General features: G+C 36.1%; 2 protein-coding genes across 3 annotated transcripts in view; one reads left to right on the plus strand and one right to left on the minus strand.

The window, feature by feature from the left end:
* LOC138715593 (uncharacterized) overlaps positions 1-22562 on the minus strand; it is a 131024-nt gene that overhangs the window by 28848 nt on the left and 79614 nt on the right. The gene's annotated exons all lie outside the window — the stretch shown is intronic.
* LOC138715585 (hemolymph lipopolysaccharide-binding protein-like) lies at positions 3213-21636 on the plus strand. The gene is made up of 5 exons (XM_069848664.1): positions 3213-3276; positions 6191-6359; positions 7953-8064; positions 11399-11659; positions 19042-21636. Exons 2-5 carry the CDS (start codon positions 6207-6209, stop codon positions 19197-19199), a joined length of 684 nt encoding a protein of 227 aa, XP_069704765.1. The 5' UTR covers positions 3213-3276; positions 6191-6206; the 3' UTR covers positions 19200-21636.

Consider the following 22562-nt stretch of genomic DNA (forward strand, 5'->3'; position numbering starts at 1 on the left):
GACATGAGATATTTTATTAATTTTTCTAAAAAAACTTATCGTAAATGGACTTGATCTAATGGCTTGAATTAAGAATCACAGACATGAGATATTTTATTAAAACAACATCTAACATATTTCCTTCATAAAAATGGAGATACACATGACACGATTACAAATGTAATTAACTCTTTTGGCAAAGATTAATAAATACAAAACTCAGTGGATCCAACATGTACGGAGAATGGACAGAAATAGAATTCTACAGTTAATTCTCATATAGAGAATACAGGGTAGGAGAAATCTGAAGAGACTTCTGGATGACTGAAGTCGAAACGAGTCATGATGATGATGATGATGATGATGATGATGATGATGATGTTAGACCTAGTGTTTGAAATATATCCGCAATAAAATAACTTTAATTCCTATGTAACTTACAGACATTCTGTATGAATTTAAAGGAAATAAAACATTATGTTAAACTTAAAAATCTTAATAATTTCTCATAGCCCTACTCCTACAAATGTTTACAATATATAGGCATATATTTTTTAAGTGTGGAGCTTCAATAGGATGGTGATTAACATTAGATTACACATAACAAATCGATTAAATATTCTAGGTGGGTCAAGATGAAAATCTTTTACAAGCGCATTTTTCTTTGGCTATCATGCCTGTGATTTTCCACGGATTTCATTTATTTATTTATTTATTTATTTATTTACTTATTCCCTTATTTACTTACTTATTTACTTATTTAATTATTTATTTATTTATTTAATTGTTTGTTTGTTTATTTGTTTGTTTGTTTGTCTGTTTGTTTGTTTTTTCGTTTGTTCGTTTATTTATTTATTCATTTATTTATTTACTTATTCTCTTATTTATTTACTCATTTATTTATTTATTTGATTATGTAATTGTTTGTTTGTTTGTTTGTTCGTTCGTTTTTTCGTTTGTTCGTTCGTTTATTTATTTATTTACTTATTCCCTTATTTACTTATTTATTTATTTAATTATTTATTTATTTGATTATTTAATTGTTTGTTTGTTTATTTGTTTGTTTGTTTGTCTGTTTGTTTGTTTTTTCGTTTGTTCGTTTATTTATTTATTCATTTATTTATTTACTTATTCCCTTATTTATTTACTCATTTATTTATTTGATTATATAATTGTTTGTTTGTTTGTTTGTTCGTTCGTTTATTTATTTATTTACTTATTCCCTTATTTACTTATTTATTTAATTATTTATTTATTTATTTATTCATTCATTCATTTATGTATTTATGTATTTATTTATTTATTTGATTATGTAATTGTTTGTTTGTTAGTTCGTTCGTTTACTTATTTATTTATTTATTTATTTACTTATTCCCTTATTTATTTACTTATTTATTCATTCATTGATTGATTGATTGATTGATTGATTTATTTATTTGCTTATACTGGCGGAGTTAAAGAATAAGGCCTTCTCTTACACTCCACGAGGCCACAAATACACAATCAATATAAGACAGTCAAGCAGCGAAATTAAAGAAAAGTGAAAAAAAAACACAAACAGTAACATATAACAAAATTGAGTACAAAAATAAAATAGTAGCACAATAGAAAAATTAAAGTAGCCTACACTTCTACAGATTGGATACAACATAAGTAAATCAGTAAAAAGAGTGTAAGAGAGAAAACATAATGATAAATACAGAAATGGAATACAATAATTAATGACAATAATAAGAACACAATAAAAAATAAGCTATGATGATATATTAATCTGGTGATCGAGGAAGTATAATGATGGTGAAAACATGTATTATTTATAAAAGTTCTACCAGAGATTATTGCTTATAATTACTGAAGAGAATCCAAATTTTTTAACAATAAGGCTCTAAGAAATAATTAGGATACTTCATCACACAGGATAGAAGGTGTTCAATGCGAGCCCTTTTAAGGGATGAATCTTTGGCGTACTATGAATGGGAAAAACTTCTGCCAATTTGTACCTTTGCGCAAATGAAACAAGTAACAAATCAATCCATGTACCAAAAAATTATGCAAAAAAAGCAACCAACCACAGCGTTCCTGGATAACCGTTCAAAGGTACAGTACTCAAGGCGTATGCTAAAAATTGTCACCTTCTTAATTCAAGCAAGATTAGGCCTATTCTTGAATGTTCTATACAGGGAGTTCCGAAACTATTCGTTCAAATTAATACAGAAGGTAGAGAACATGAAAACAAATATATTTCGATATGGAATATATGGTCTCTGAAGTCAACTTGGAATGTTATGGATAATTATGTTAGTGATGCTGACGTAAGCTGTTGTGACGGTGTCGCTGACTGGGAATGAGTACTGACATTCAAAACTGCTCTGTGTACAGTTGGTTGTCTCTGAGGTCTGCTTGGAAACATATCGATCCATTCGAAAGCAGCACCGCCTAGTGATAGGTTGATTGGACCATACATTCTTCCATTTCGCCTCAACGGACGGACATATCGCTACTTCCTGGAACATGTGTTGCCGGAACTGCTGGAGGATGTATCTTTGAATGTTAGACAAAGGATGTACTTCCAGCACGATGGGGCGCCAGCCCATTTCAGCATTGCTGTGAGGAATCATCTGAGAGCCACATTTGGGAATCGATGGATCGACCGAGGTGGCCCCGTGGCCTGGCCACCCAGGTCACCTGACCTCACGTGTCTGGATTTCTTCGTCTGGGGGCATATGAAGCAGCTGGTGTATGAAACCTTTGTGGAAACAGAAGAAGACCTCGTCGCTAGAATTACTGTCGCTGCTGATGCCATTGCGGATATTACAGGTATCTTCGAGCGGACACGACAATCAATGGTCCGACGATGTACAGCGTGCATACGGGCTAATGGTCGCGAATTCGAGCAGTTCCTGTGAATGCCACTGATGTAATTAGCATGCTAAACTACCTTCTGTGTAAATCGTCTCTAGGATCAGAAATTGCCTTCAGGGACCATATGTACCATTACAAAATATATTTGTTTTGATGTTCTCTACCTCCTGTATTATTTTGAACGAATAGTTTCGGAACACCCTGTATATCTTTGGCATGTGTAACACACTTGCAGCTGTGTGAACTCTTCTTGATTTCCTTCCACACATTAGCATTTTAAGGAAAACAAAAATAAGCTGCTTTAAGCGTGACGTTATGGAAGATAATCCCCATAAGAGAGACACGTCAGTAAGTATATAAAGAAGTGGCCTTCCACACTCGCCGTGTCAGAGCCTGGAGATTGCCTTTATCAACAGCGAAGCTTCAGGAACCGAGGTAAGTGAAAAGTTATCAGTTGCATGATATGGTACTTCCTTTTATTTAGGGCCTATATCTTGTAAATAGCGATGCTACAATTAATTATGATTCTCGCAGAAATAAGTTTTACCATAGAAATGGTGTTAATCATACGAGTAGGTCTCTCTCTCTCTCTCTCTCTCTGTCTGTCTGTCTGTCTGAGTACAGCTATTTCTCTGATAGATATTGCAAGATTTTCTTCACAACAACAACAATAATAATAATAATAATAATAATAATAATAATAATAATAATAATAATAATAATTCATTTATTTAATCTGGCAGAGCTAAGGCCAGTAGGCCTTCTCGTCCGCCCAGCCAGACTCCAATTCTAATTAAATACAACTGCTTACATAGTTATTACATTAATATCTAGACCGTAAAACAACATGGAAGTAAATAATGAAAGTTGTATGTGCTATCAGTATGTGCTAAAGGATACAGATAGCGAGAAATATCAGATGATTTCCATGGTTTTGACATAGGACTACCATTAGGAAAATCCAGGAAAACAGGTAGGGTTTGGAATTGAACGGGTTACATCAGCTGCTTGTTTATGCGGATGACGTGAATATTGTTAATCTTAACTAATATTTACAAAGTACTATTTACAAATCAGAACTGTTAGTTCTCAGTTCTTCTAGCTCAGTCACTCGAGTATCTCACAGTATCTCGAACCACAGATCTTCAGAGACAGTTCACTGTACTCGAACTCAGGTCCCTCCAACTGCGGTCCACTGCACTCGAACTCAGGTCCCTCCAACTGCGGTCCACTGCACTCGAACTCAGGCCTTCGGATGCTGATACAGTTGCGGACGCACACTCGAGTCGAACTCCGGTACACAAGGCTTGCTTACTCTGGCTTACTCACTGACTGAATAACTGAAAAAAAAAAACTGCTCGAGTTCGCTGGCGCTTCTTCTTTTATAGCAAAATCACAGTTGCGAGAAATTTCTACAGGTGTGTAGAGAATTATCTGGATATCTCCACTACGACGCACTTCTGGAATAGTCGGGAAAGTCCGTTCCCCATTCACTGCGTTAAGTAGCAGCTGCGCGCGCAGCCTCCCCTCGCGTGTAGGCCCCTTTCCCCACTACTCTCCGTCGCGCGCCGTCCCTCCGTGCTCCGCGCGATCTGCTTTCTTGCGGGACGCTGGTCGTGAGTTCGAATCTCACGTCACTGTCACAATATGTTAGGAGAAAATCCACAAACGATTAGGAAAACACGGGGATTTTACTTGATACAAATACAAAGATAGGTTTGGAAGTAAACCCAGAAAAAACAAAGTATATGATTATGTCTCGTGACCAGAACATAGTACGAAATGAAAATATAAAAATTGTAAATTTATCGTTTGAAAAGGTGGAAAAATTCAAGTACTTCGAAGCAACAGTAACAAATACAAATGACACTCGAGGAAAATTAAACGCAGAATAAATATGGGAAATGCCTGCTATAATTCAGTTAAGAAGCTTTTGCCATCCAGTCTGCTCTCGAGTAGGTTATTTTACGACGCTGTATCAACATCTCAGGTTATTTAGCGTCTGAATGAGGTGAAAGTGATAATGCCGGTGAAATGAGTCTGGGGTCCAGCACCGAAAGTTACCCAGCATTTGCTCATATTGGTTTGAGGAAAAACCCGGAAAAAACCTCAACCAGGTAACTTGCCCCGACCGGGAATCGAACCCGGGCCATCTGGTTTCGCGGCCAGACAGGCTAACCGTTATTCCACAGGTGTGGACTCAGCTGTCAAAAAACCTGGAAGCTAGACTTAATAATTAATAGTTATATTACCGGTTGTTCTGTTTGGTTGTGAAACTTGGACTCTCACTTTGAGAGAGGAACATAGGTTAAGAGTGTTCGAGAATAAAGTGCTTAGGAAAATATTTGGGACTAAGAGGGATGAAGTTACAGGAGAATGGAGAAAGACAACGCAAAACTGCACGCATTGTATTCTTCACCTACCATAATTAGGAACATTAGAGACGGGCAGGGCATGTAGCACGTGTGGGTGAATGTAGAAATGCATATAGAGTATTAGTTGGAAGACCTAAGGGTACGAGACCTTTGGTGAGGCGAAAGAAAGAAATTATTTATAGAGTGATATTACTGTAATAAATAAAAACTAATACAGCAATAGTCTTAATTGTGAGTTGTTAATTGTAAATCTCTCTAGTTTCTACGGCAAGTCACTTAAGACTAAGAAAGCGTTACAAAAGTAAAAATAAAAGACAAGCTTTACATAAATACAAATATAAAGTGATAAATTTAATAAGCTATACAACCAACCTGTTTTACGTAAATCCCTATAAAATTATTCACTTGAATCTATTTATACAACAGCTCTGGGATTATAAAAGTATTAAAGGGACTTTTTTTTAAATTCAGAAAACAATGTTCACCTTCTTATTTAGGCATATGTTCTTGGGCTATACTAAAAGATTTCATTTATGTTTTGTATTTTGGACTCGTCTTCAAGAACATAAATATAAAAAGTAATTAGATGCAAGTGATGTAATGAAATTTTTGTAAAATATTTAAATGTAGGACTATAATAATAATAATAATAATAATAATAATAATAATAATAATAATAATAATAATAACAATCAAACGAAGAAGAAGAATAAAGTACACACCATCTTTGTTTCAATCTTTTATAGTCTTATCGGAAAAATTCATGTTACATCGTTCCAGGAGATTTCTCAAATGTAGTTCCCTTTAGTCAGCAAGAAATTTATGGGTTATCAACAACTCCTTCGGATCTCAAAATGTTTCCCTGGGTAGTGTATATATTTCCTAATAATATGTTAGTCTGATCACCCTACGTAAGAATTCGAATCATAATTATGAAATTCCCCTTATTTATTTATTCTTTATTCTTCTGTCAGTTACAGACTCGTCACTATGGGAACATCACGTTGGCTAGTGCTGTTCTACAGTCTGCTGCTTTCTGGCACCTCCTTCGCCACCAACTCCACAGACTGCAGCTCGTCTCCTCAAGATCTGAAGATCACGATCCTCAGCAGGCGTAATAAGACTGGGCACTTCATAGCCAAGGTGTGTTCACAAATGGTATCACTTAACAGATTGACCACAATAACAAACTATGAGGCGTGGTGAAATGAAACCACTTCTAGCCGATTTAAAAATGAAGGTACGTAAAAAGTAGAAAGCGGCATTGAGCTGCAAACGGAAAGTTTGCGGGTTCGATTCCTGACGGAGCCATGGATTTTCTCTATTGACTTCTGGCCACAATACCGTAATGAGGCCTACTAACCCTCTACCTCTAATATAAATGAATTCCAGGATATTTCCTTAGGGATAAAGGCGCAAGAATATAGGACTGGCATCCCTACTGTTATTAATGCCGATTGCCTAAAAAAATCGAGAGATGCGTATCTTTACTATGCTGCATATGTTTTCGTATATCCAAATACGTAGACTAATTATTAACATCTTTATAAAGCATTAAAAATAAGTGGACAGCAATATGGGAGTTAAATAAGGATCAGCAGCTGTTTTTCAATCTTTCTTCTTATTAATGAATTATTCAAAACTATCTTAACCTTTTAGCATTGGTAAATATCATATTTTCTAAATATGCACCACATCTTTCTTCAATAAAAATGAAACGAGCAGTAAACAAAATAACAACATAAGAACATCGCTATCACTTTCTATTGTTTTTGTTATTTCAGTAAACAAAATAACACCACCACTTTCTGTTATTGTTTTATCTTGTATCATACAGCAGGAGGGGTGAAAGTGAGGCCGTTGTTTTGTTGTCCGGCCACCGATAGCGCTGAACGTTCCAATAGAATATTCTGATTGGATGCCAGTGAGATAGGCCTATATACCTCGTAGACAGCGGAAAGCCATACACGACAAATAAAAACCATATTTGTTTTGAGATGAGAATATGATAAAGATGTTATCTATCGTTTCTGTGTTTATGTTATTTTAGTTAAGAAAATAAGTAAAAATTTAATCAGAACTAATTAATGTTCTATTTAGTTCTGATTACTTTTTTGTTTTTTTTTTTTACCAATTACCACAAATAATAACTTTGATCTTAACAACCTGAAGGAAAAAGGATAGAAGTTTAAAAGCGATATATCCTTAACTACTAATGTTACAAACATGCGGTAAACGTCATTATTATTATTATTATTATTATTATTATTATTATTATTATTATTATTATTATTATTTACTTAGTTTAATTTCTGCCACACTTACGGGTATTGACTCAATAAAAATCTAAAACTTTGTGCTGAAAATATTATTTTTATATGTTTTCCTATACGATAGATTTGTGAGATCTTATGTGCCCTAGCGAGAATAGTTCGTCGATATCAGTAATAGTATAGAAAACATTTAATGTGCTAGTTTTAAGCATAAGATATAAATGAAGACAGATATATGATTTTTTGTTATTATAATTTTTTTTTTCTTTTGTAAATTAAAGAAAATACGTTCTTATGTTGGTACACTGAGAATGATTTTATTTTTGCAAATCTTTGGAATAGTAGTTGGAAAGAATAAATGACAAGCGGAATGATATGATAGCCTACCAGAATTCTTTCGAAATGCGTGGATTATTTAATTAATAAATAAGTGTCATTTGGAAGAAGTTGAATTTTTACACAGGTAAAACTGGAGGAAGGTTCGGAAGAAGAAATCACCAAGAAACGTTCCTGGGAAGTCAATATTGACCACGATGCCACCTGTGAGAGCGACGTGGGGCCATCTGAGGCACGAGGTTTGTAACAATACGCTGTTTTAAACGAACTGCAGTAGTGAATGAAATCAGAATAAAGATGATCCATTTCGCCTCACATTTGAATCATCATCATCATCATCATCATCATCACCACCACCATCATAATCATTATTCGCATCATCATTAGGCCTATACGTACAGGGCGAGCAAAATAAAATTAGCCCGGAAATCTGTAATATTTACATTTATATATATTTATAGTTATAAGACTATTTAAGACTGACCTTTGTTAATGAACATCACAGAAGAAATCACGGTTTTCTGCATTGTCGGGGTCATTTTCGCGTCAGTCTTATACATATAAATTCATATATTTCATATATATTTTCCACGGGCCAGTTTTATGTTGTCCACCCCGTATATACAGAATAGAAGAAAACATGTTACATAAATTCACACCAGTTAGCCTATAGGCCAGGTCATTACGAACAAATTTTGATATATGAGCTGTTGAGAGCAGAAGTGGTGTAAGTCAAAATTGGGTAATGAGGTTTAAAGTAAACATTCTGTAAGATACAGCGCAAAATAGCAATTAACATGTCCTTCATGCTATCTATTGACTACTAATAATTTAAATAAATTGAACATTAATTGCTACTTTGCGCTTATTTTACAGAATGTTTACTTTAACCCTCATTATCCATTTTATATACAGTGTGTATTGTATGGGTTTAAATGATTACTTGGATGTACTTTGTCTGTGAACTATAATATAATAAATGAGCCGTTCAGAGCAAAAGTGGTGTAAGTCAAAACTGGGTAATGTGGTTTAAAGTAAAAATTCTGTAAAATACAGAGCAAAGTAGCAATTAATATGTCCTTCGAGCTATCCACTGACTACTAATAGTTTAAATAAATTGAATATTAATTGCTACTTTGCGCTGTATTTTAAAGAATGTTTACTTTAAACCTCATTACCCATTTTTGACTTACACCACTTCTGCTCTCAATGGCTCATATGTTAATGTTTCTGATACAACTAATATCTTATTGAGAATGTTAACTTCTTGAGAAGTGAGTGGCTAGCGAACGCGTTAACAACAATCACAGGGTTGCCGATGAGTTCCTACAGGGAGTTTAATTTTTAAAGTCTGACATATTCAGTCGTGACGGGGAATGTCAAGAAGGCAGCTTCTTCTTCTTCAGTAGGTGCTACAACTTCGTCGAAGTTTTGACCTTCTCAATTAATTGACGCCATTCTTTTCTGTTATGAACAAGATTTGGCCAATTCTTTACATTCATTGTTTTCAAATCGTTGGTTATGTTTTCCTTCCATCTACTTTTTGGTCTTCCTTTTGCTGTTTTATTGATTGGGCTCCATTTATATATTTTCTTAACTGTTTTTCCTTCGTCCATACGATCGATATGGCCAAACCATGCCATCCTTTGCGCTTTGATATAGTTTACTATGTGTTGGTTTTGTATTAAAATATTTAACTCTATATTATTTCTAATTCTCCACTCATCGTTTGCATCTATTATTGGGCCAAATATCCTTCGTAATATTTTCCTTTCAAAAACCAGGAGCTTTTGCTTAGACAATTCAGTTAGGGTCCAGGTTTCACTTGCATATGTTACAATTGGTCTTATTACTGTTAAATATAGTCTTAATTTTGCTAGTTTAGATGCGTATTTGCTTTTGAATAGGTTGAGATTTGCAAAGTATGCTTTATTTGCCATAACAATTCTATTGTTTATTTCTTCCTCGATATTGTTTTCGTCGTTTACTATTGATCCCAAGTACCTGAAGGATTTTACTCCTTCAAAAATAGTATTATCCAAGAAGACAGCTTACTGGAGGATAACGCCACAACAATAGCGAATAACATGTTCTAAAAGAAGTTGACGACTCTAACTAGATAATTTTTCACATTAATTCTACATAATTCTATCCCATGAACATTATGACTAGGACCAAATATCCAGAACTTTTTCTACAGGGCCAAATGTCCGAAGCCACCGGCGTGGCTCAGTCTGGTTAAGGCGCTTGCCTGCAGGTCTGAAGTTGCGCTCGGGCGTGGGTTCGATCCCCGCTTGGGCTGATTACCTGATTGGGTTTTTCCGAGGTTTTCCCCAACCGTAACGTGAATGCCAGGTAATCTATGGCGAATCCTCGGCCTCATCTCGCCAAATACCATCTCGCTATCACCAACGCTAAATTACCTCGTAGTTGATGCAGCGTCGTTAAATAAACAACTTAAAAAATGTCAAATCGGATATTACTGACGGAACGAAATATTTATTTTTTTTTATTTTATTGGGTTATTTTACGACGCTGTATCAACATCTCGGTTATTTAGCGTCTGAATGATATGAAGGTGATAATGCCGGTGAAATGAGTCCGGGGTCCAGCACCGAAAGTTACCCAGCATTTGCTCGTATTGGGTTGAGGGAAAACCCCGGAAAAAACCTCAACCAGATAACTTGCCCCGACCGGGATTCGGACCCGGGCCATCTGGTTTCGCAGCCAGACGCGCTGACCGTTACTCCACAGGTATGGACGGAACGAAATATCCTGGACTTTTTATAAAAATGTCTAGCCAGACATTATGTCCAGGACTAAATATCGAGGATTTTTTTCTACAGGATCAAAATATCCGTCCGGATATTATTGACGGGACCAAATACTCTTCAAGGAACGACCACTCATATAAACTGAGGGAAAGAAGACAGAGGACGGACACTGGAAAGTTTTCTTTTCTCAATCGTACTATCAGGGACTGGAATGCTTTACCTGCAGACTTACTAAAGGCTTTACCAACAACCAAAAACGTATTTAAAAATAGGCTTAAGGACTTTACTAATAGACGATAATTATACACAGTATGTAAAGGATGTAAATGATATTTTGTTATTGAAGTGTTGTATCAGTGAAGAATTATGTCGTGTCAGTGAAGTGTGTTGTGTCAGTGAAACGTGTTCCTGTCAGGGAAGCTTTATAGTTTATAGTGGCAGTGCAAAGTATTTGAACAGTGAAATGTTTTTGAAGTGTTAGTGAAATCAGGATAGAATCAGTGAAATGTGTCGTAGTTCCAGTGCAGTGAGTGAGTTGACAGCGAAATGAGTGTAATGTGGAAAGGTATTTGTGCAGATATGACCATATCATACTCGTGGATTTTAGTTCGAACTTAGATTTAAGATACAAATTAGATTTATTTTAAATGTTATTTTAAGTGATAATGCTTCATTTAATTTAGGATATTAATTAGTTACCATTGCCACCGGGTATATACCCATTGCAGTGTGAATAAATACATACAAATAATGTCCTATAAGTAACATTGTGTGATCGCTGATTTTGTCAACATTTCAGAACCTCCTCGTCCTGGCTACGTTCTGCTGCCCAAGCTGGGATACTTCAAGTTGCATAACGTCAAAAAGACATGGAACGAAGCTAAACTGATATGTGAAGCAGAAGGAGCTCACCTGGGAATCGTTAACTCCAAGAAAGAAGTTGAGATAGTCCAGGAGTTGAGGGCAAGACTCCCAAAGCTCTATGGCAACTGGGCGGACTACCACGTCTACACAGGGATCAGCGACCTTCAGCATGCTAACACATGGGTCACCATATTCGGTGAGTGATTATAATTGCCTACCCCATAAGGCCAAAGGGTACTGAAAGTAAACAAATCACATCTCATATTTCTTGACTTCAAGTCCCAATCACCATCCAATCTTACTTCCACTCCAAGCAATTGTCCAGGGCTGTGTGTTGGAGGAGACTGTCTATTTTTCTTCCGATGTAAGCTGCATTATTGATTCCCAATTTATCATTACACGAAGCACAAAGTGTATGAGGGGCAGTCAAATGAAAACGGGTCAGATGCCAAAAGTATAATAGAACATTTATTACTTCAAAAGTAATTTCCGAAACTGTTTATACATTTGCAAATCTAGTCTTCAGGTAAAGCTTCCTGTAAAGCAGATTTGAATAATTTCAAGGGAAAAATTGTTCCGAGGCCGGGTATCGATCCCGGGACCTCTGGTTGAACGTACCAGCGCTCTACCAACTGAGCTACCCGGGAACTCTACCCGACACCGTCTCAACTTTTCCCTTTATATCCACACAACTCGCGTGGGCTGACGAAACGCCAGAGACCCACATCGAGTGCACGCAATCTCTATGTGACTTGGAATTGTGGTTTTCTGTTAACGTACACAGTGACGTATATATTATGCAAATCTAGTCTTTCAGGTAAAGCTTCCTGTAAAGCAGATTGAATAATTTCAAGGGAAAAATTGTTCCGGGGCCGGGTATAGATCCCGGGACCTCTGGTTGAACGTACCAGCGCTCTGCCAACTGCGCTACCCGGGAACTCCACCCGACACCGTCTCAACTTTTCCCTTTATATCCACACAACTCGCGTGGGCTGACGAAACGCCAGAGACCCACATCGAGTGCACACAATCTCTGTGTGACTTGGAATTGTGGTTTTCTGTTAACGTACACAGTGACGTATATATTATGCAAATCTAGTCTTTCAGGTAAAGCTTCCTGTAAAGCAGATTTAAATAATTTCAAGGGATAAATTGTTCCGGGGCCGGGTATCGATCCCGGGACCTCTGATTGAACGTACCAGTGTTCTGCCAACTGAGCTACCCGGGAACTCCACCCGACACCGTCTCAACATTGTTTATACAGGGACATCATTTTATTTTTACTTCAATTTTTATTGTACCTGAGTTTTTTAATGTACTTCACTCTCACCCCCTCTACTAGTAAACTTCCAACCGTACTCCATACAAAACCAAGCGAATACAGTCAAAGTCGCCTTACGGTCATAGTAAACACAAACAGTACTGAGTTAGTGGGTATAGTACGTTCCAGAAATATGTTCGCTTTCAATATTGAATCATATTCTCGCACAGGTACTGTCGTCCGATTGCCTATGTCGCATCCCGGTTTCTCCCACTCACTTCTGGCCGTCCCTTTGTGGCTGGGCTGTCTTAGCTCTTTTCTGAAAACATTAATTTCTGTTAGGAATTGGACGTCTACGTAATATTATATAACTGTTTAAAATAACTTAAATAAAAAGGCCTCGTTAATTAATTAATTGTCATGTGATTTCCCCCCTTTCTACGACCCTGCGACAAAACCACTTGGATGGACAGTAGATAGCATGTCTGAATAATTTTATCTTTTTGGATCGGGCAGAAGTGAAGATTTAATTTACAGTACCTAAGGTACTCTTTTATAGAGTAGGTACGGAATTATTTCAACATGAGTTACTAGTACGAAGGACGAAACTGGTCATTGGAATTAGGTATAATAGTCTATGTGCGATAATATGCAAAAAAGAACTGAAACCTGTATCGAAATGAAAGGTCACCATTTTCAAATATGTATTTAAATATCCATATTATGATTACTTTTCAATTTAACTTCATTCTCTATATTGTACCTAATGTGCTGTAGACAGTATAATATACACTGCATAATTAATACGTCCGAACGGACAGCTCAGTTCGTGAGTAAGAACACATATTTTTAATACTGTACTGTATTTTGATTAAAGAAAAACCTAATGAAAATTATCAAACTCAAAATCGCGATATTTTCTTACTTACTTACAAATGGCTTTTAAGGACCCCGAAGGTTCATTGCCGCCCTCACATAAGCCCGCCAGCGGTCCCTATCCTGTGCAAGATTAATCCAGTCTCTATCATCATATCCCACCTCCCTCAAATCCATTTTAATATTATCCTCCCATCTACGCCTCGGCCTCCCTAAAGGTCTTTTTCCCTCCGGTCTCCCAACTAACACTCTATATGCATTTCTGGATTCGCCCATACGTGCTACATGCCCTGCCCATCTCAAACGTCTGGATTTTAAATTCCTAATTATGTTAGGTGAAGAATACAATGCGTGCAGTTCTGTGTTGTGTAACTTTCTCCATTCTCCTGTAACTTCATCCCGCTTAGCCCCAAATATTTTCCTAAGCACCTTATTCTCAAACACCCTTAACCTATGTTCCTCTCTCAGAGTGAGAGTCCAAGTTTCACAACCATACTGAAGAACCGGTAATATAACTGTTTTATAAATTCTAACTTTCAGATTTTTGGACAGCAGACTGGATGATAAGAGCTTCTCAACCGAATAATAACACGCATTTCCCATATTTATTCTGCGTTTAATTTCCTCCCGAGTGTCATTTATATTTGTTACTGTTGCTCCAAGATATTTGAATTTTTACACCTCTTCGAAGGATAAATCTCCAATTTTTATATTCCATTTCGTACAATATTGTGGTCACGAGACATAATGATATACTTGGTCTTTTCGGGATTTACTTCCAAACCGATCGCTTTACTTGCTTCAAGTAAAATTTCCGTGTTTTCCCTAATCGTTTGTGTATTTTCTCCTAACATATTCACGTCATCTGCATAGACAAGAAGCTGATGTAACCCGTTCAATTCCAAACCCTGCCTGTTATCCTGAACTTTCCTAATGGCATATACTAGAGCGAAGTTAAAAAGTAAAGGTGATAGTGCATCTCCCTGCTTTAGCCCGCAATGAATTGGAAAAGCATCAGATAGAAACTGACTTATACGGACTCTGCTGTATGTTTCACTCAGACACATTTTAATTAATCGAACTAGTTTCTTGGGAATACCAAATTCAATAAGAATATCATATAATACTTCCCTCTTAACCGAGTCATATGCCTTTTTAAAATCTATGAATAACTGATGTACTGCACCCTTATACTCCCATTTTTTTCTCCATTATCTGTTGAATACAAAAAATCTGATCAATAGTCGATCTATTACGCCGAAAACCGCACTGATGATCCCCAATAATTTCATCTACGTACGGAGTTAATCTTCTCAAAAGAATATTGGACAAAATTTTGTACGACGTCAACAAAAGTGATATTCCTCGAAAGTTACCACAGTTGGTTTTGTCCCCCTTTTTAAAAATAGGTACAATTATGGACTCCTTCCATTGTTCTGGTACGCGATATTTTCTACTTTACGTAAATGGATGAACTACTTTTCATCCCTCCTATACCTAGTAAAGTGATTTGTTTGTATCTTACGCTAGTATCATCGAACTCCAGTCGTGGAAGGGGGTAGCAAACGGTGTTTCCGGTTCACAACCTTTAAGCCAAAGGTATAGCCAGGTTAATATTAGAAATGTTAGTAAAAATAAAATGATGTCCCTGTACATTTATCCCACTGGGAGACAAGAAAAAGCTTGTGGGCTGCCTACCGAACCATTTGTTTATACAGTTAAACATACGTCTTCGTCCGATACAAAACGAAGTCCACGAATGTCTTTCTTCAACTCTCCAAAAATGTTAAGATCGAATGGGGAGAGGTCTGGGCTGTAGGGGTGTGTGTTGAAGCGTTTACCAACCTAATCTCTGAATGGTATTCCTCACGGAGTTGGCACAATGTGGGCGGGCATTATCATGAAGAAGGATAACGCCGTTCGATAGAATTCCAGGGCGTTTTGACTTAAAGGCGTGGCTCAGTTTCTGTAAAGTTTCTTCATAACGCTGTGCACTGATTGAGGCCCCATACTCGAGAATTTCAACAAGCAGAGGACTCCTAGAATCGAAGAAGTATGCCAACAAGTCTTTACCGGAACTTATGTTTACTGCTTTGGACTTTTTCGGTAGGGGGAGAATCCATGTGTTTCCATTGTTGGCTCTCCCATTTGGCCTCCGGTTCAAAATGGTGACACCACGATTCGTCCCCAGTGACAATACGGGACATAAAGCTTTAAAATTCAGATGAAAGAGTAATGGAACGGAGAAAAATTCTCTCCGGCACCGGGATTTGAACCCGGGTTTTCAGCTCTACGTGCTGATGCTTTATCCACTAAGCCACACCGGATACCCATCCCGGTGTCGGACAGAATAGTCTCAGTTTAAGTTCCAACTCTTGGGTTCCCTCTAGTGGCCGCCCTCTGCACTACGTCATAGATGTCTATGAACGTAGGACTGAAATCCACACATGTGCTGAGGTGCACTCGTTATGAGTGACTATCTGCATGAAAATATATGTACTTCGGTACATTAAAGTAAAATAATATACAGGGTGTTTCAAAAATACGAGGCATAATTTCAGGTATGTATTTCCCACATGTAGACAATCAAAATAGTTCATTACAACATGTGTCCGGAAATGCTTCATTTCCGACTTATGGCCTTCACAACATTGAAATTCACCGGAACGTTTTCCTTTCCGCAGGTCGTTGTCATTACAGAAGATGTTCAAAATGTTCACCTCCTGCTTGAATACAGACCTCACATCGATGTCTCATTGACCTGCGAACACGATCCCAAACTCCAGGAGTATTGCGTATGTCCTCAGAACATGCCACAATTCGTTTCCGAAGGGATTCCAAATCAGGCACCGGACACGAATAAACCAATGATTTTAAATGGCCCCACAAGTAGAAATCGAGAGGGTTCAGATCAGATGAGCGTGGAGGCCAAGCAATTGGGCCACTTCTACCTATCCATCGATCAGGAAACCTTCGATCCAAGTACCGGCGAGCCGTATGACTGAAGTGTGCAGGAGCGCCATCATGCAAGAAGTGAATGTGTTGACGATTGATCAGTGGAGTGTCTTCTAAAACATGAGGTATGGTTCCGGTGAATTTCAATGTTGTGAAGGCCATAACTCGGAAATAAAACATTTCCGGACACATGTTGTAATGAACTATTTTGATTGTCTACATGTGGGAAATACATACCTGAAATTATGCCCCGTATTTTTGAAACACCCTGTATATTTAAAATTCAGGTTTCTCAAAATTTTTAAGTTTCAGTTGTTCCCCTTTTGACCTGGGCCTTCGAGTTTTGCTACGACATTTTGTTGTTGTTAAAAATGAAATAAAAATATTTTAAGAAAGTTCACAAGCTTTAATGAAGATCTTCCACGAGAGAAGAAAATGTTATTATATATTTTGGTTGTTTTCACTTCAATATAGCTATTATTTGAAAATAAAAGTAAGTCGAACTTCTATATCTCGAGGTGATTTCAAATTTCCATAGGTAGGCCTACCGTTTATAATTTCAGTGTAAAATTTGCTTGTATAATTACAACATTCGCAACTTCAAGAACATTATCACCATAAAACACAGCTCTGCCTATCCCTCTAGCAAACACCAGAACAATGCAAGAATCCGAACCGTTGCTAAGTAAGTGATGTCAGAACAGTGTGACGTAACTCACTGCAATTGTTCAAGTAAGTAACAGATGTTGAAATTTCCATAACGTTTTAACCATTTGACTCTCGAGTATAAACAGTCTTTATCGTTAGTGAAAATCGTTCATAATATGCCATATTATTGCACCAGAGCCGTAAAATAATTACCATAGCAACTGAAACGTCACGACTTCTATTATGACGGCATAACTTGTGCGATAAAGTTAATTTTATGAAGCGATTTGCTGTGCAATAATATTTAATACATCACTGTTGTCATAGCAACCCCTTTCTTCATAAACCATGATATCAAACTGCCCATCATTACAAATTTAATGTTATTTCTTTGCTAATTGTTTTTATTTGTTACGTTTATTTACACACGCTTTAAACATTTGTTGTCATATCGCGTGTTTAGGACCTGTAGATATATTAGTAGCCATTTTTACTGTTGTTGAGTTTCTAGTTTTATTGCCGTGTGTCCTTGTAAGACTGATTTTAAATTTTGATTACTGTTTATGATATTGGTGATTGAGGCGGTGATGAATCATAGTAGGCCTATGCAAATTGTATTGTTTTATAATGACGTACAAAAAATAACATAACGTACTATGAAACATGTTTATTATGTTATACAGTTAAATAGCTAAGCGGAAAAACGTTGCAAACGACATTTTTATTCCCTCTTGCAATGTTTCAATATAAACACATTGCAAGTACTATATTTTACATTTTATTGACCTCTGTTGGTTAAAAATGAATGTAGGAGGTTGTGGGGAAATTTTTACATGAAGTATTTCTATTTGTTCTCGTAAAATTTTAATTCGACACTTGCAACGTTTTTCCGCTTAGCTATTCAGTTATTGCACCCGTCAAAATAGGAAAACTCACTTCGTACGTTCCCTACACATTGACTCGTGTCATAAAACAGCCTATAACATCCCACCACAATCGTGATACACGTTCACAGCATAACCTTGTTCTATCAATTCCATTCCAACAAACATCTCTCTACTCTGATTCCTTCACAATACACACAGCCCGTTCCTGAAATTCCTTGTCACAGGAAATCAGGAGCAGTCGGAGTCTGAAATCTTTTAAGTACACTCTACTTAGAAATGTTTTTATTGAACAGAACTAGACTCTTGCGGAAGTTTCTAAATAGTCTTAAATGACCAAGTTGTTATTTTTTTCTCCTCTCTCTTTTTTTTTCTTTTCCTTTTTTTTATTATCTTAATATATTACCTAATCATTTGTATTTGTATGCCATTTAGTACGATTTTGCTAATCAACATTTTATGTCTTGTAACCCACATGTATTCTCCTATTAGTATATTAACTGTATACTATATCTCAAGTGAATTAATCGTCGAATTTATCTCGAGCATTTTAGGTCTTATAAATTATGTGTGTGTATGTGTGTGTTCCCCCTATGTTATGTAACTGATAATGATTATATGTAATTTTCTACTTTATTTTATATTGTCCCTATATTATGCAAGCGAACTTGACTATTTGTAATTTTATATTATGTAACTGATCTTAACTATTTGTAATTTTTACTATATTTTATGTAATTTCTAAGGTATCATCTTTTGTGTTGTTTTGTAATCTAATTTTATATTTCCTGTATATTAATGAAACCTGGTTGAGTGGAAGAGAAGGCCTTATGGCCTTAACTCTGCCAGGCAAAATAAAACTACTACTACTATAACATTATAAACTTGTTTGACAATGTGACTTACTAATATATTGCCTGTGTATGTCTCCTGAGTTATTTTCGTGTGTTCTAGAGCAACCGCTGTCAGCGACAGGCTTCAGCGTCTGGGATAATGGCGAACCAGATGTGGGGGCCAACGAACACTGCGTGGCACTACACACGGATGCCGGCAGACTGCACAACATCGCCTGCACTTCTCCCGCGTCTTTCTACTGCGAGCGAGAGCTTTAGCGTGCACAATTCTCTTATGATATTGCATAATAATGTTATTTTAATGAGTGTATTGTTAACAATAATAATAATAATAATAATAATAATAATAATACTTACTTCCTTACTTACAAATTACTTTTAAGGAAGCCGCCGGTTCATTGCCGCCCTCGCATAAGCCCGCCTTTGGTCCCTATCCTGTGCAAGATTAATCCATTCTCTATCATCATATCCCACCTCCATCAAATCCATTTTAATACTATCCTCCCACCTACGTCTTGGTCTCCCCAAAGGTCTTTTTTCCTCCAGCCTCCCAACTAACATTCTATATGCATTTCCGGGTTCGCCCATACGTGCTACATGCCCTGCCCATCTCAAACGTCTGGATTTAATGTTCCTAATTATGTCAGGTGAAGAATACAATGCGTGCAGTTGTGTTATGTAACTTTCTCCATTCTCCTGTAACTTCATCCCTCTTAGCCCCAAATACTTTCCTAAGAACCTTATTCTCAAACACCTTTACCCTTTGTTCCTTTCTCAAAGTTAGAGTCCAAGTTTCACAGCCATACAGAACAACCGGTAATATAACTGTTTTATAAATTCTAACTTTCACATTTTTTGACAGCAGACTAGATGACAAAAGCTTCTCAACCGAATAATAACAGGCATTTACCATATTTATTCTCCGTTTAATTTCCTCCCGAGTGTCATTTATATTTGTTACTGTTGCTCCAATATATTTGAATTTTTCCACCTCTTCGAAGGATAAATTATATTTCCATTTCGTACAATATTCTGGTCACGAGACATAATCATATAATTTGTCTTTTCTGGATTTACTTCCAAACCTTTCGCTTTATCTATTTATCTATTTTATTCTCTATTCTCAGATCTACCTACTCCTAATAATGTATAGTATTCGTAATTATTTTATTGTGTCTAAAACTTTGAAATCTATATGTATGAGATTTGTTGGATAATCTTAATTCTTATTTAAACAAATTTTAATTATTCCCTCATTAAGTTGATTCAAGGGGACAAGAAGAGATTTTCTTATCCCTTCCCAACCCATTATTCCATACTGAATAACCGATTGGGCTAAAGCTACGTAAATAGACCGCACTATATTGTAGGCTATGTAGATGGGATTGTAGCAGGTAATTTATCCTCCTGAGTCCTGAGACATCTGTCGTTTTATTTTTAAAGTTCAGTATAATTCTACACTTCAAAGAAAGTAATTGACATGAGGAAATATGCTGAAAAAATTCTGCAGGTTACAGTTAGGACACAAAAATGCAGGTATATTATACTATACTTCGGGTCTCTGCACATACATCTTATATCATAATCATGTATGAAGTATGGTATAGTATACCATACTGTCCACACCTGTGGAGTAACGGTTAGCGCGTCTGGCAGCGAAAGCAGGTGGCCCGGGTTCGATTCCCGGTCAGGACAAGTTACTTGGTTGAGGTTTTTTCCAGGGTTTTCCCTCAACCCAATATGAGCAAATGCTGGGTAACTTTCGGTGCTGGACCCCGGACTCATTTCAACGGCATTATCACTTTCATCTCATTCAGACGCTAAATAACCTAAGCTGTTGATAAAGCGTCGTAAAATAACCTACTAAAATAAAAATATACCATACTATCAGGACTTAGGAGGTTCATATCAATTTTCTTAATTTAGAGCAAATATAATATACAGATCAAGAGGCAAGACCTGGCATGTGAGTTATGCGAGAGAGAAAGAGCTATCAGAAAGAGAGTTTGTTTCATGATGGTTAATATTATACGAATGTACGGACACGGAAGTTCATCTCAGACTAAAACCTATCTTCACCCTTCATACCCATTGGTGATATAGCCACAGTATGTGATAAGGTCCTCTACTATACATATGTTTTGTCAGAGACTGTCGGACATTGTCTAGTTTCAAAAATAAATTAAAATTTCATTTTTTCAATTCAGATTCCTTTCAGTTATAAGCCCTTTTCTCTGCGATAGTTTTGTAAAAATATAGACTATATATTTCTTTCTTTCCTTTCCCCTTTTTGTTCTCTTTATCAACCGATGAATATATTATCATAGCCTTTTTACTGTGGATTTTATTTAATTTTCGTATTCCTTTTCTTTTTCATTATTATTTTATTACATTCCATTTTGTTATATTCTTCCTTACGTTTTCCATATTAACCATTTGTACCGAATGAGTTGCGTTTACTATATTCCAATGTATTTTACTTTCTTTTTTTTCTATTATGGTATTATTTTCATTTTGTTTAGTGTCGATTTTATTATGCTATTATTATTTTTTTTGTAATATGTTAATATTCTGTACTTTAACTTTTTGTTAAATTTTAACTGCTTGTATACTTTGTGACCTGGTAGAGTGTAAGAGAAGACCCTATGGCCTTAAATCTGCCAGTATAAATAAAGAATTATTATCATTATTATTATTATTATTATTAATATTATATAATTAAATATGTACCAAACCTATAAGCAAATAGAATTATTCCAATTCAGAAACAACTAAACTAAAAGAACTCTAAAAGGAAATAACATTTCAATGGATACCTAGTCATTGTGGTATACCTGGAAGCGAGAAAGTCGACAATATTGCAAAACAGGCAACATATTTGCAACCAAGACCTCTTCAAGTGATATCTCTGTCCAGTGCTTTTGCTTCAGTAAAGTCTCATTTTACAAACAAATGGATCAACAATAATTGACTCTCTTCTGACAAAGGAAAACTTTTTACAGTCTATACAAAAGAAACCAAATGACCTGGAAATGTACAAAAACTTGCCCAGACATGTTCAAACATTTTTAACAACAGCCAGAACAGGTCACATTGTCACTCAGTTGTACCTACACCCTATTTCACATTTCTGATAATTCTACTTGTCTGTGGTGTAATAATCATGATGAAGATCTGGAACACATTCTTCTCTACTGTCCATCCATAAACCACAAAAGAAGTAAATTAAAATCATCAGTACCAGTTGCAGAAGACACAGCCCTGCAGTATATATTGACTACACCCCAACTCTGGCTAGTAGCAACAAGCATCTATAATGAACAACGATCAAAATACCCCTCATTTCTCGTGAAAAACAACAACTGAATAGACTACAGTGGACTATAGTGGACTTTATGTTGTCAGCAAACAGCTGGATACATTAAGAAGATTGATTATTATTATTATTATTATTATTATTATTATTATTATTATTATTATTATTATTATTATTATTATTATACCTAAATATTTCACTTGTTCACAATATATGAGAATTTTAAGATATAGGCACAGATTAATATATGAACAATTCCCGATATTTGAAGTTATGAAAATATCTTTACATGGGAGAAGTCATAT

This window comes from Periplaneta americana, chromosome 2 (genome assembly GCF_040183065.1).
Source record: "Periplaneta americana isolate PAMFEO1 chromosome 2, P.americana_PAMFEO1_priV1, whole genome shotgun sequence".
Classification (NCBI taxonomy): Eukaryota; Metazoa; Arthropoda; class Insecta; order Blattodea; family Blattidae; genus Periplaneta; species Periplaneta americana.